This window comes from Elephantulus edwardii, unplaced genomic scaffold (genome assembly GCF_000299155.1).
Source record: "Elephantulus edwardii isolate Elephantulus edwardi_28Jun2011 unplaced genomic scaffold, EleEdw1.0 scaffold00163, whole genome shotgun sequence".
In the NCBI taxonomy this organism is placed as follows: Eukaryota; Metazoa; Chordata; class Mammalia; order Macroscelidea; family Macroscelididae; genus Elephantulus; species Elephantulus edwardii.
In genome coordinates this window covers 4,792,036-4,806,476 of record NW_006399913.1, presented here as the reverse complement: position 1 = coordinate 4,806,476, position 14,441 = coordinate 4,792,036, and the positions used below count along the sequence as shown (strand labels likewise).

General features: G+C 40.6%; 1 protein-coding gene across 1 annotated transcript in view; it reads right to left on the bottom strand.

Moving 5' to 3' along the window:
• Nucleotides 1-3,108, bottom strand: part of SYTL2 (synaptotagmin-like 2) — a 99,198-nt gene extending 96,090 nt beyond the window's left edge. The window contains exon 1 of the mRNA XM_006895278.1: nucleotides 3,008-3,108. Within this exon, the coding sequence (XP_006895340.1) occupies nucleotides 3,008-3,108 (101 nt within the window). The remainder of the gene's footprint in view (nucleotides 1-3,007) is intronic.
• Nucleotides 3,109-14,441: the final 11,333 nt, after the last annotated feature.

The window sequence follows — 14,441 nt, the reverse complement described above, 5'->3', positions numbered from 1 at the left end:
CAGGATAGCAGCAAGGGCATCCTTGGAAATGGAGAGTCTGTAAAACCACTGCCATGAAGGGACTCACAGCAAAAATGCCGTGAAGGGAGACTGACTGGTGCCAGGGGCTACGCACTCACACTCCCTACACAACACCCAGGCAGAACTTTGTATCATGAGGGATATTTTCATCAACTACTGCAGGTGCTCAAGAAACTCCTCCACTCTACTTACACACAATCCTCTACATGGAAGACTGAGCAACCTGAAATCCTAGAGGCCAAGAAAACAGAGGGACAGAAGGTCAGGGACTATCCTTAACTACATCCTGGCTAGAGAGAACTGCAGATCACCCATAACTGCAGTGAAAGGAATCAGTTACTGGCAGTCTTCTGGGCTGCACGTGTCTTCTTTCATAATGAAAAATACCTCATTTCCATATCCCGAGAGAGGAAGAAGAACTTGGGTGGAATCCCAGCTCTACTGCTGTCTTTCCAAGACACTCCATCTTCTTTTCCAAGTGAAAAGAATGTCCACTTCCCACTATACTTTGAGTCAATGACAGTCACAAAAGGATAAATATACACAGCATCCCTGTCACAAAGCAGGACTGACACCGGGGGGGAGGGGGGGGCGGGGCGTGTAGCAAAGAGTATAGGAAAAGAGTAGATAATGAACACGGCATTGGAACAGATGAAGGAAAGAACTGTTTAAAAGGAATATATGATTAGGCATTATACATTTACAACAGTCCAGGATAAAACGTCCATTTCAAAGAGGACTGGAGGAGAGAGAGGTCGGGGGAGGGAAGGAACTGTGCAACAATGAATTAATATAAAAAAAAAGTGAACTGGGGGAGGGGATATAAGAAGGTGAAATGTGCTTCAATGAATAAATAAAAATCCAACTTTTCTGTAAATCCTATTAAAATCACAATTAAAATAAAATATTTTATAAAAAAAAAAGTCAGTGGTGAGTTCTGGTGACCTAGCTGCATGTAATCCCAGAGGTGAGCAGTTCGAATCCACCAGATGCTCTGCTGGAGAAGGAGAGACAATCTCCTTCTGTACCAGTCAGATCTGATTTGATGGTACACACACACAAAAAAGTAATAAAAATTTTTATAAAAGAGTCAGTGAATATTTTTTCTGTCCTTTCCTTACCAGCTTATTTCTAAAACACGTATAAGAGTCCCTGCTTTACCAAATCAACCAAGGGTTGTGTTGTTGTTAGGTGCCATATGACTAACAGAGATCCTATGAACTTGCAGGGAACCTAAAATGATATTATTCATGCAATGGTTTCATGAACTGTGATTAGGTAAAGGATTCATGCTAAAAGAGGCTCTGATGGTTGGATTAGTTCTAGACCCTTCACTCTTCCTAGGGAAACTGCTCAAGGCATATTAATTGCTAAAAACGGGGAGAAGATCATTTATGAGGAAGACCACGAAGAGTGAAGAATGCTGCTCTCACTATTCCCAACACTGTCACCATCACTGCTCAGTGTCCTACCTCAAACCAAGACAGCCACCTGCTTTGCTGTGGCCAGGTGCCAGGACTGGCTAGCTGCTCCTGCTTCTCAGGGAAAGGATGTGGATAGTGAATAAACCTCCAATGAGTTGAGTACCTAACCTGTCAAAGTTGTCAAAGTCAATTTTCTCACACCTCTGCCCGCTACACAAGAGTATGTGAGCTCAGCAGAAATAATGGACATATAAATCCTCTGTAAAATGTTAAAGTTTGTCTCCCTATGAATTAGTTGTTGTTGCTAGGTACCATCAACTCAGAATCGACTCATAGCTGGCCCGCCGGTGGGTTTTAGGAGCCTGTAAACTGCACCAGAGAACACTGCCCATCTTTCTCCCACACAGTACCTGGTGGATTTGTACTGTGTGCCTCTGGATTGTGAGTGCAACTCCTTACCACTAAGTCACCAGAACAATTAGTTGCTGTTATGTGCCATTGAGTCAGAACTAACCTAGAGCTTGGAAACCCCTCCAGCAGGTTTTCAGAGGCAAGGAATTGCACAGGACATGATTGCCCACGCATCTTTTGGGAAGTGGCTGGTGGATTTGAACCTCATACCTTTATGTTGGCAGTACAATTCCTTACCACTCAAACATCATGCAAATAAACCCAGTATCCATGATCTTTTTTACAATCCCTGAGATAGGAATCATAAAATTATTAACTTGGATTTCAGTTTTTCACTACCTTCAAAGGGCAAGATGGCACAGGCAGTAAACGGCAGGGCCTGCACTCAAGCCATTCTGGTCTAGTCTATTTTCTACCACAGAGGTGAGTCAATGTGGTAGAACTGCTGGCAGGGAACATTTGGGTTCCTCCCAAAAAGGACAATGTATCAAACTGCCATTACTTTGGTGGCACATGTATGAAATGAAAAATGGGCTTGGCTCATAGAGTGGTTTGTTTTGTTTTGCTTTTTTTTATTACAATTTAAGAGAAGCTTTACAAAGCAAAATTTGTTTTCCATTCAAACATTTATGTATCACTTGTTTTATAACATTATTTACAAGACCCACATCACAGATTGGTTTTGATTTTGCTTTTAAAACCAATTCAAAGATTTCTAAAAATATGCAGGTTCAATTGTGAGCTATTATTTATTTAAGCTACTTTTATTTTCTTTTAAAATTAAGAGAAATGCAAAAAACCTGCCAATTTGATTAATGATTCAGTGTGTGGAGGGAAGCATACATACATACGTAGATCTGTCAATGTATATATGTGATTGTATATATTTCATTTTCAACTCAGTGTGTAATAAATTACAGAAATTTAGTTAGGTTTTAAAATAAGACCTCTGGCATAGTCTTTATAGAATAAATTAAGAAACATCCAGGAGGAAAAGTGTAATCCAGGGAGTAGACTTAAAATTGGAATGCACAAATCCAGGTTTTAAGTCAGAAGTGCCATATGGCTTAACGACAAAAACAACAGTATCCTATCTTCTTATAGACTTCCCCCTCCATCCATCAGACACAAAACCCCTTCAAGGCTCTTACCTGACTCTCTCCTCTTCAGCTCTCTTCAGGGCAGCATCTCGCTGCAGAACCTTCATGATGGTCTCATGTTCCTCCTCCGTTAGGAAACTTAAATCAATCATTTTGAAAAGCGTACACAAAAATAAGAGTAACAAATCAGACTTAAAGTCCTCAGCTTAGCAACCACTACGGCAGGCTAGTTGATGAAAAAGTGCACAAGCAAGATGAAATGTTTTATGGTTTAGTTGTGCAGCGAAAGTCTGGGTTCAGCAAAAGTTCTGGGTGGCTGATGGCAGAATTCTAAGCACCCTTTTCCTATAAGGAAGTGGTGTTGTGAGTGTCAGTCTGACAGACGACGACGAGAAGAGGCTCTCAGAAAGATGCTGCATTCCTCACCACACAGATCAGTCGCTCCTATTCCCACTTCCTTTCTTGACTTTCTCTCCACCCTTGTTGTCAATGTGATGAGAAGCAGCAGCACCTGAGCATCACCTGCATGGGCAATCACGAGAGAGCAGACAGTGAGGGCCAGATCCTATAAGCATTGTTCATTATTACACAGTTTAAAACATGCCTAGGGAGAAAAATGAGCATGTGAGATGGTCTCCGAGATCAGGGGAACCAGTTTTGCCGGCTTTCTGAGCAAATGGCAAATGGGTCATGAAACATGCTCCAACCCAATTCCAGACTGCCAAGATGGTGAGCACGCAAAAATGTCTGTCAATGTTTAACAATCTACTTGAGAGGAGGAGTGAATGCAAAAAGAACCGAGATCTCTCTAAGCAGACTCCTACCACGAACACTAGGCTCAAAAAGCATGCCTTGTGGGGTTTATGAACATAGTCTCAGGGTCACCTAAGAGAAATGAAATAGTTCACAAAGGCAATATGCCACAATTTACCACAACTACTATGGTAAATAGCCACTAGATCTTAAAAGTGGCCATCCTACTATTAGTTTTCATCTAAGCAGCCAAATAAGATGCCACTGTTAGTTTCCCCCATCTGGAAGAAAGACTTAAGGAAAGAGCAGTTCAAAACCCTCATCCAGGGACCACAGAGCAGAAGAGCTAGACAGTACCAGGCTGTCACTATTATCAACTACTCTGATCAGGACCATAGAAAGTACTAGAAAGAAAGGGGACAGGGAAAGTATAGAACAAAAGTAAAAATCATTTAGAGACTGGTGAAATTGCATACAATGTTCCTTAAGTAACTCTCCCAACCTGACACTGAACCCACTTGCAGCCAAACAATAAGCAGTGTCACAAAATGAACAGTAACACACGTGAGGAATACTTTTCTCAAAAATAATCAATTGCAAAGGACTAAAGGGCAGCATATATGCAGAAACAAGGCTCAGAAAGCAAGAAGGGGCAGGAAAGAATGATAAATGAAAACAAGAAACCAAGGGAGGCAGCAGGAATTGTAACCAATGATAGGAAACAAAATGCATGTATAATTATTGAATAGAAAAAATTAATTTGCTTTTACCTTTCACTCAAACAACAAATAACTTTTTAAAAGCCACCCACGTTAAAGAGCAATAAGACTAGGGGAACATGATTCCAGTTGTCATATGGGTTAAAAAACTAAAACCAAAACTTCATAAATATGTGCTTCTTCACAAGTAGGAATGTTCCACTGTAATGACAGGAGCACTGGCAAAAGGCTGACGTAGTTTGCACAATAGTGGGAAATGTTATGTGTCACCATGTCCTATTCCCAACCTTTGCTGGCTATGCAGCCACCTACAAAGTCTGTCTACTTACTCATGTGTACAAACTCTGTAGAAAGAAGAGATGGACTTTTAAAGCATTCTGTCATAGAAAGTACCTGTCTTAAGGCAGGGTCATGAGTAAAATGCTATTCATTATCTGAAACCTAAGAAGAATAAAGATGATGAGACCCAGCAAATGCCATAAATGGGAGGGACTTCAGAGACTTATCCCAGCAACAAATGGACCGCAACACACAGAGCAGATATTAAAAAGCAGATGCTTATTAGTAAATTCTAATGTAGCTCCAATTGAAATGAATATAGAATGAATGAATACACGGATGACATTTTCAAGAATTCCTTGCCTTTTGGCAAAGCAAAAATGCCAAGATGCATTACCTCTAGCATTTGCTAGCATTAAGCAAGTTACCTCTTGGACTCAAGTTTTCTCATTTGTACTTCCTTGAAAGGAAGGCCATAATGATTAAGTGAAATAACAAATAAGAGATAGTACATATTTTAAATCTTGTACCAAAAAAGCTACTAAAAATACACAGCATTAGCTTCCAAATCTACCATCCCTAGCCTCATTTTGGCTTCTTCTCTGAATTTACACTTCTGTTGTATCCAATTAAGACTGAACTTCCTTTCCCCTTTTCTGCTGTCTTCCAATCTCCTCCATGAAGTTCAGATTCTGATGACCTTGTTAATATCTTCTGGTAGTTATTGGTATATCACTCACAGCGAATACTCAAATAAATATTGCCAAGACATTACTTCATTCTTTTTTTTTTTTAGTTTGCATGCCCTTGAGTGCAGTATTGCCTTCTTGATCATCTTGAAAACTATTCATTCTTTAAATAAGCAAAAGCTACTACCTCCAGAAAGCCTAAAATCCCTTAAACCAAAACCCAAACCCACTTCCACTGAGTGAATTCTAACTCGTAGCATTTCTATGGTACAGAGTAGAACTGCAAACTGGGTTTCCAAGGCTATAATCTTTACAGGAGCTGACAGTCATATCTTTCTCCCATGGAACAAATGGTGGATTCAAACCACCAACCTTTCAATAAGCAGCTAAGCACTTAACCACTGCACCATCCTTTGCCTTTGCCTTTGTTGTTAGGTGCCCCTGAGTCAGCACCAACTCATGACTTTATGTAAACTGTACTCTGCTCAGCCCTGCACCAATGTGCTTATGCCATTGTCGCATACATCCTTCTTACTAAGGTTTTACTTCTTTTTCTGTTGCTCTTTTACTTTACTATGTATGATCTTCCTTCGTAAGGAAGAGCCCTTTCTGATAACATGCCTAAAGTATGTGAGATGAAATCGCATCATCTTTGCATCAAAAGAACACTCTCTGGCTGCACTTCTTCCAAAACAGGATCTTCCTGCTCTTTTGGCAGTCCATGGTTACGTGTTCAATACCACGATTCAACGTCATCAATTCTTCTTCAAATGGTATTCATTATCATTAGGTGCCATCGAGGTGAGTACAACTCATAGTGACCCAATAAACAATAGGTCTGAACCGTGTCCTATCCTGTGTCAATCTCACAATCTCTGAGACACTGGGGTCCATTGTTGCAGTTACTCAAGCACCTGGTTGAGGGTCTTCCTCTCCTTAACAAACTGATTATTATTACTGGTTCTCCCCTCCTTCCTTATAACTGTAATTAGAGTAAGCACCACTTGCAGAGTATTCATCCTTACTCTTCTGGTTGGGGCTGGCCCTATGACTTGCTTTGGCCAGTGGAATGCCAGTGAATATTTCATATAGGTTGTAAATGTGCTTGTATGGTACGGCTTGGCTTCTTGTACTCCTGCCATGTGCCCAGGAGTCCTTGTCCCAGATGACCTCTCTCTCTTCAGTATGGCCCCAGAAAAAACAAATGCAAAGGCTAGACCTGTGCCTGATAAACCTGAATGAAGCAAGGCTATTCCAGATGACTAGCAGACAAAAAAAAAAAAAAAGAAAATATTTGTCGCTGAAGCCACTGTGGTCTTCAAGCTCAAATCACAGCTCAGTTTCATCCAGTCAGAAATGACTCATGACTCACTCTCCATTAGATTTCTGGGACTATAAATCACATGAGAGGAGACTATTCATCTTTCTTTGGTGTAATCACTGTTGTTTGTTGTTGTTAAATGCCGTCGAGTCAAAGACAACTCAGAGCAACCCTATGAACGACAGTCCTGAACACATATAACTTTCATCGTTTCTCTAAGTTCATAGAGTTTCCGGAGGCAAGCTATTTCAGAAGTGGATGCCTCTCCTGCTTCCAAGCCTGTTTTAACGGTGGAATCACGGGTAGATTCAAATTGCCAGAGAGGCTTGGCCTTTGGGTTAGAAGCGCAACTCCCCACGGACTAGGATACCAGCTACCACTGTGGTTTTAGAATTGTTAAAATCACCATGGCAGCAGGAACTTGACCAAAACTTGACCAAAAGCTTTATCATCCAGAGACAAACTTCCATTTTCATATTGATTTGTTAGTAATCAGTATTTACCTGCACATACTGAGTCTCTAAAGGTGAATCTAAGAATGAATAATTAAATTAACTAATGATATTTAATCCAAACAAATATACAACATGATTTTCTTCTTTCATAGATAGGTGTTGTCAAAAGATTCAAGAAGAGATTGTTTTTAAGTACAAGGAGTGAGAGGCAGGAAGAGAACAAGGAAGACAATCTGGCAGGGGAAAATACTGATTTCCACACCTTTAAGTAAAAAGAACTACAAGCTAACCAGTGCTTGTGATTAAATATCTAGGGGTAATAAGCTCTTTCTTGGAAGAGGAGGATAATGAGGCAAAGGGCAATGGTCTTATTTTACAGATAAAGATGTATGAAAGGAGTGTGAAGGAATCCAGTCACCACCCAATCAGACCGGGTAGTAAACTGCCCTTGTAGTGCTTAGAGAGCTCTGGCAGCCTAGTGGTAAGATGCTGCACTGCAATCCCAAAGGCATGCAGTCTGAATCCACCTGATGCTCCACAGGTAAAATCTCCTCCCGTGCGATTTACTGCCTCTGAAAACCAGTTGGAGGATCAGCTATGGGTCAGTTCTGACTTGACATCACACAACAAGAGCAACCACAGAATCAGACTGAGGAAGTGAGCTCTCAGATGACAATCAGGACATATTCAGTTTAAATGTTCATTCAATTCCAATATTCTAGGTGCTATCATCCTGGGAGTGAAGTCAATTTTTTTACCCCCATACATTCATTCAGCACATATTATTTCAAATCTACTGTTGTTGTTCAATGATCACAGCCTTCAATAGGGATTATATCTCAACATCAAGAAAACTAAAAATTCACCATTACAAATTACTAAGTAATACCATGATAGATGGGAGAAAATAATGACATTGTCAAAGATTTCATCTTACTTGGATCAACAATCAAGACGCTTGGTAACAGTAGTAAAGAAATCAAAAGATGTACTGCATTGGTAAAATCTGTGCTCAAGGACCTCTCCATAGTGCTAAAGAGCCAAGATGTCAGTTTACAGGCTAAGGTCACCTGATTCAAGCCATGGTCTTTTAAAACTATTTGCTATGTACCTCAAAAGTTGGACAATGCCTAAGGATGACAGAAGAATTGATGCCTTTACTTCATGGGCTGCTAAAAGAACCACCAAATTTGTTTTGGAGAAAGTGCAACAAGGGTACTCCTTGAAGGCAAGGATGGTAAAGCTTTGTCTCTTATACTTTTGGCATGGTGTTAGGAGGGTCTAGTCTTTGAAGGAGAATATTGTGCTTGGGAAGGTGGAAGGTCAACATAAGAGAGGAAGAGTCTCAAACAAGATGGAGTTGTGGCTGTAACAATGTGACCAAACAACGAGTCCAAGTGAATCAGAGATGATGAGGATGACACAGCACAGGGCAGGGATCAGTTCCTTCTTTTTAAGGTTGCTAAGTCATTGTCGACTGGATGGTACAAAACAACAACATGAGTGGGAATTGACTTGATGTCAGTGAGTTTAGTTTTAATTTTTTAAAAAAAATGTCTCTCTCTCTCATTGTCTCTGTGTTAGAACTGACTCCTAACAGACCCTCCAGTCAGATTTCAGAGGCTGTAAATTACACAGGAGATTTACCATCATTCTCCTTAAGATCTGTTGGCAGGTTCTAACTGCCAGAGAGCTGTCACCTTTGAGTAGTTGTGCAACTCCCTGTGAACTATGCCACCAGTGCTCCTCTTCGTAGTTATAAGCCACTTTAATGTTGTTGTCTCAATTTTCTTCTCCACTCAAGATTCTTTAAAAAAGAAAAAACAACAAACAAAACCTGTCTATGGCTCCATATTTTCTGCTAAAGCATAGAAGAGATTACCCTACTGCTGGTGGTCAAAATGTAGGGCAATTCAGTGTTGAATTGTGAGGGATAAAGTCTGTCGACAGAGATACCTAAATGTCCATAGAGGGTGAACAAAAAAATTCCTGGGTTCATGCCTTTTATGTACCCTTCTCATGCTACTGAGTATTATAACTTTTCTAAAACTCAGATCTAATCATACCATAAGGCTTAAACTCTGTGCAATTCCCACAGTCCATTGCCTAAAGTTAAAAAGCTTTAACTTGGCCTGAAGACTCTATGTTGGACCGTGAGCTTTCTTCCCCGTGTTTCCCTAGGATCCAATGATACGGTGGAGTTTATCTTTCAAAATGGCTTTCCTAGCCACTGAATTTGACTCTGCCATGTTTATGCGCAGAAATATGCAAATAGTGCGTGTAAGCCTATCCACAAGGGTATTGGCTAGTCTCACAAATTTACAAGATGACTGGCTAGTCTTGCCATTAAATTGAGGGATTCCAATAGCAGAGTCTCTCACCACCAGCAATGAAGGAGTACGCATACAGTGGATGCCCTTCAGGACTAGAAATTATTGTATCAGCTAAACTTAGAGCAGTAGCAGCTATGGCAGTAGGAGAGAACCCGAGCAAACATGAGCTTGATCTGACCTTGAACTTCTCCTCCCACCCCTCTCCCACAGACAGAACCTCTGCTAAACTAAGAGCCTTTGTCCAAGTTTGTTGGACAATTTAGGGAGTGGGGGGTGAGCAATATTGGCAAGACTAAGAACTTTGTAACCCTACTCTGAAGCCCTGAGGCTTAGGGCTGTGATGCCTGCAAGCACATTTCAGAAGCTGTCCTGACTGTATTCTGCTACTAATCTGACTTCCCCAACAGGGTTCTGTGTGGTCTGTGAGCTATCACATTAGACTTTAGACTCAGTAAAGCAGCAGGATTGGTGTCCTGATGAGTAGAAAGTGGGGTGGAAGAATGAGGGACAAGTGTGACCTTATGGTAATTGATTTTGCACTAGTGATGCTGTTGACGGGGACAGTTTCCCTTCGTTAAGATGGTAAAGGTTGTATATGGCCGTCCCCACATACTTAATGTTATTTTCAGTCAATTTGCCTTCAGGCCTTTGCATATGCTGTTCTTCCTGCATATTCTGTTCCTTCCTTGGAGAACATTCTTTTTCTGAATAAAGGTTTCAAGTCAGAAGTTACTTACTGCACAGAAGCTTACTCAAACCACTTAGGGGCAGGTTAGTATGCAGTTCTGGTATATCCTTGGTCACAGAACTCCTTATATTGTCTTGAATCGCTACTTGCTCATGTTTGTTTCTGCTTGTCTATAAGCAAGGCCTACCTCCCAGAGTGCTTTGTATTCCCTAGTGCCTACCATTTTGCCTAATCTCTATGAAATACTCAAGAATTTGTAGAAAGAATGAATAAATGAACACAGAGGAAAAGGAACCGAGCTTCCACCTCCTCCTGAACAGTGACCCTACTGAGCTCCAGGGTCTGCAATTGAGAAGCCAAGTCCACAGTTTTCATTGGGTTCCAGCTCTAGATTCTTCCGTCTTCAAGACCATATGGTTTGAAAATATATATATATATATATATATATATATAAACTTTTTTGAATCTGCTTTTCATCTGGATGATGGGGATATGCATTCCTACACTGCTTTCCTTATGAAGACGATGGTGAGGCTCTTTGAGAACACAGGAAAATACAGAGCATAAGTCAGGATAATGAGCAACAACAGGAGCAGCACACGAAGAGAAATCTGAGGATTCCAAATGCAGACTGTGCTTCATTCAAAACTTCCAAATGTCAGCCCTACTGTGCTTCATCTATAACAGCCAATGTTCTTCTTGTCAACGGCCCAAAGGATATGCTGAGAAAAGAAACTGAAGTTCTGAACAGCTGGCATGTGCCTTTGATGACAGCAAAGAGAAAAGCTGGGCTTTTAGCCTGAATTCCAATCACCTCACCTAACCAAACTCAGGTTCAAGTCTGGCTAACAACCACATTTCTTCCCCATTACCTTTTGCTGCATAGAGGGGCACAGATGGTAGCGTCTCCTTTTCCAAATGACTGCTGTGTATCCAAGCCTGCAAAGTAAAGAAGGAGAGAGAGAAACACACTTAAAGAGTGACTCTCACATGATGAGGTTTTCAGGAGAGAAGCAAATTCTTCTGATAGTCTTATGACATTAAGCATGAAGGCCTGGAAGAAAAATCTGGGAGGCAGAAACAAACAAGATTGTGTTGGAATAGAGGTAAGGCTGGGAAAAAGTGGGACTGACCTATAAACGAGGGGGGAGGACTCCCTTATATAACATAAGAGGCTTACCCAGGGGTAAAATACAAAAAGCTATCAGCATAAAACGAAATACTTTCTAAACTTCCTAGACTACAGTGGTATCAAAGGACAGATCCACAGAAAGGTCAGAAGTCTAGGAAAGAGCAAGATGAGTGCAACAATCAAAATCTTCACTTGCCTCCCTCCTAGAGGAAAGCTCTTCCTCTCGTAAGTCCACAGTGTCTTACTTTTAATGCCCAAACAGCTAATTCCCTTTCTAGGTTGCTCTAATTCGCAGGCTTTCTTTGTACTATGACTGAACTTAACCTGTGACTTCCATCAGTTGACTAAAACCCATTTTGCCCTCTGAAGTCATGTTCAGCTTACTATTCCTTTCATGCAACAACTTAAAAAGAAGATCCCTTTCATGACTTTTCTGAATCTTCTTTGTTGAGGGGATGATAAATGTCATCCTTCCCCCACCCCCACTATAATTTCCTAGTCATTGGCTTTAACTTTCACCACAAAGATAGCAAAGATAGAATTTGCTAATAGTGTAAATAAGGGTTAAAAGTAACACTTTTGGGGGCAGTACAAGTAAACAAAGTGTGTAGACCATTTACGAGGGCATTAGTAGGTTCAGAAAGACTCTCATAATCATCAAGAAAGAAGAGAGCATCGGGTGTCTTCTGGGTCATAGATTCTTATTGCAAGGTAGAACAAAACCAAGGTATGGCAGCAGGACAGCAGTGACAGCGGCAGTAGCAGCAGCAGCAGCAAAGGCACTAACTAGCATAGGTGGTGGAGAACCAGAGACCAGTTAAGACAGAATTGGACTAGATTTGCCACTTCACATTCAGAGCTAAGCACGTTAGCCTAGGGCAGGGGGTGGATGTCATATAATTGGGAGAACTAAAAGAGCTCTAAGGGAAGCTTAGTAAGGAGTTGCACTGCCAACCCAAAGCCATGCGATTTGAATCTATAAGCTGCTTCATGGGGAAAGATGGGCAATCTCTCCTCATGCTATTTATAGCCTCTGAAAACCTGTGCAGGGTCAGTTAGGAGTTGATTCCATTTAGACAGCACACCAGCAACTGAGTAGAGCCATAGGTAGGACAGCTGATGAATCAGCTCGGTGCTGTAGATGTTCTTCATGGTGACTGTTCCCTCTTGTGGAGTTAGTGGAGGTCAGATGCCACACAGTTTTTACACTCAGTCCCTATGAACAACATATCTTGACTGCCACCACACTCGTCCAAATACTACTTATTAAATACAGGAAAATTACTGAAACCTTTGGTTGGTTATTTAATAGACATACATAGGAAAGACAATAAACATGTAAGAAGGGGGAGGAAGGCACTTGTGTCAATATGTAATATATCCACCTCTCCATTATAAAAGCAATGGTGATTCAGTGGCAGAAGACTTAGGTTTGAGTCCCACTCAGTGCATCTCATGCACAACTGTTCCCCATGTGTTAGGGGAGGTGTGTGTGCTGCTGAACAAGGTATAGACTACATGGATCAAGAAGAAAGGCCTGATGATCTATTTCTGGAAATCAGCCAACAAAACTCATATGGTTCACAACAGTCTAATCTGCACATGAACACAGGGATGATACAGGACCAGGCAGCAGTTTGTTCCATGTGCATGAGTTGGAGACTGACTTGATAGCACTTAACAACAACATAAAAGTTAGGGAGCTCTGGGGGCTTAGTGGGTAAGGACTTAATGCTGTCAAGCCAAAGGCAGGTGGTTTTAAACCCACCAGCTGCTCTGAGAGAGGTAAAATGAGCAATCTTTTCCCATGCAATTTACTGCCTCTGAAAACTCACTGGAGGGTCAGCTAGGAGTCAGTTCTGAGACTTGATAGTAATAAGTTTGAGCTTGAAATTTTGAACAATGATATGGCTGTCCAGTAGCTCTTAACATCATAGAAGATCAGTAGAACCAGAAACAATTACTAAAAGGAACTACTTTTACATATTTAAATTTAATTAGAAAGTTTGCTATGATTATATAAAAATGTGTTTATTTGAACATTTAATAAACAGTGTAAAAAACTAAACAGCATAGTTTTTATTTTCTCATTTCTGCATGGCCAAGGCTATTAGTACTCTACTAAAACATGTGCATGTTACTAGTCCTTAAGTGTCGTCTAGGAGCTCTAACTGGCATTGTGGTTAAGGCATGTGATTGTTAATCAAAGCTTGGCAGTTCCAACCTGCTAGCTGTTCCATGGGAGAAAAATGAGCCAGCTTCAAAAACCCCATGGGGCAGTGCCATCTTGTTGCGCAGTCATTCTCAGTCAGAATGAACTCAAAGGCAGGAGGGAATGGGTTGTCTAAATTAGGCTTCCTGAAAGGAAAGAATAATTATGCTTTAACTGACCTAAGTGATCTCTCAAAAAAATATTAGTTGAATGGCTAAATAATAGAACTTATGAAAAAATGAGTAAAAGGTCATAGATGGAATAAGAAAGAATAAGTTAGTGTATTAACCAATAATAAGTTTCTATTTTATTTTTTAAATATTTCTCAAACTGAAAAATTAAAAATTGGTAGGCATAATTAAGATATAAAGTCTGTATTTTTTTGGTAAGGACTAACATGCAATCAAGATGCATTGATAATAATGGGTGACTGGAATGCAAAAGTTGGGAAAAGAGAAGAAGATTCAGTAGTTGGGAAACACTGACTCAGTGACAAATGGAGCTGGAGAGAGAATGATTGAATTTTGCACAATGACTTATTCATAGCAAATATGTTTTTAAGAGACATAAACGCAGGTTATATACTTGGATTTCATCTGATGGTATGCATAGGAATCAGATCAATTACATCTGTGGAAAGAACCACTGGAGAAGCTCAATATCAGCTGTGAAAACTATGCCAGAACCACCAACTACTCATATGCAAGTTCAAGCTGAAGTTAAGGCAACCAAAATATGACTTTGAGTCTATCCCACCTGAATTTCAGAACCATCTCAGGAACAGGTCTGAAGCCTTGAACACTAATGAGTGAAGACCAGACTAGTTGTGGGAGGATATCAAGGGTATCATCCAGGAAGAGTGCAAATTGTCATTGCAAAGACAGAAGAGGAAAAGAAGACCAAA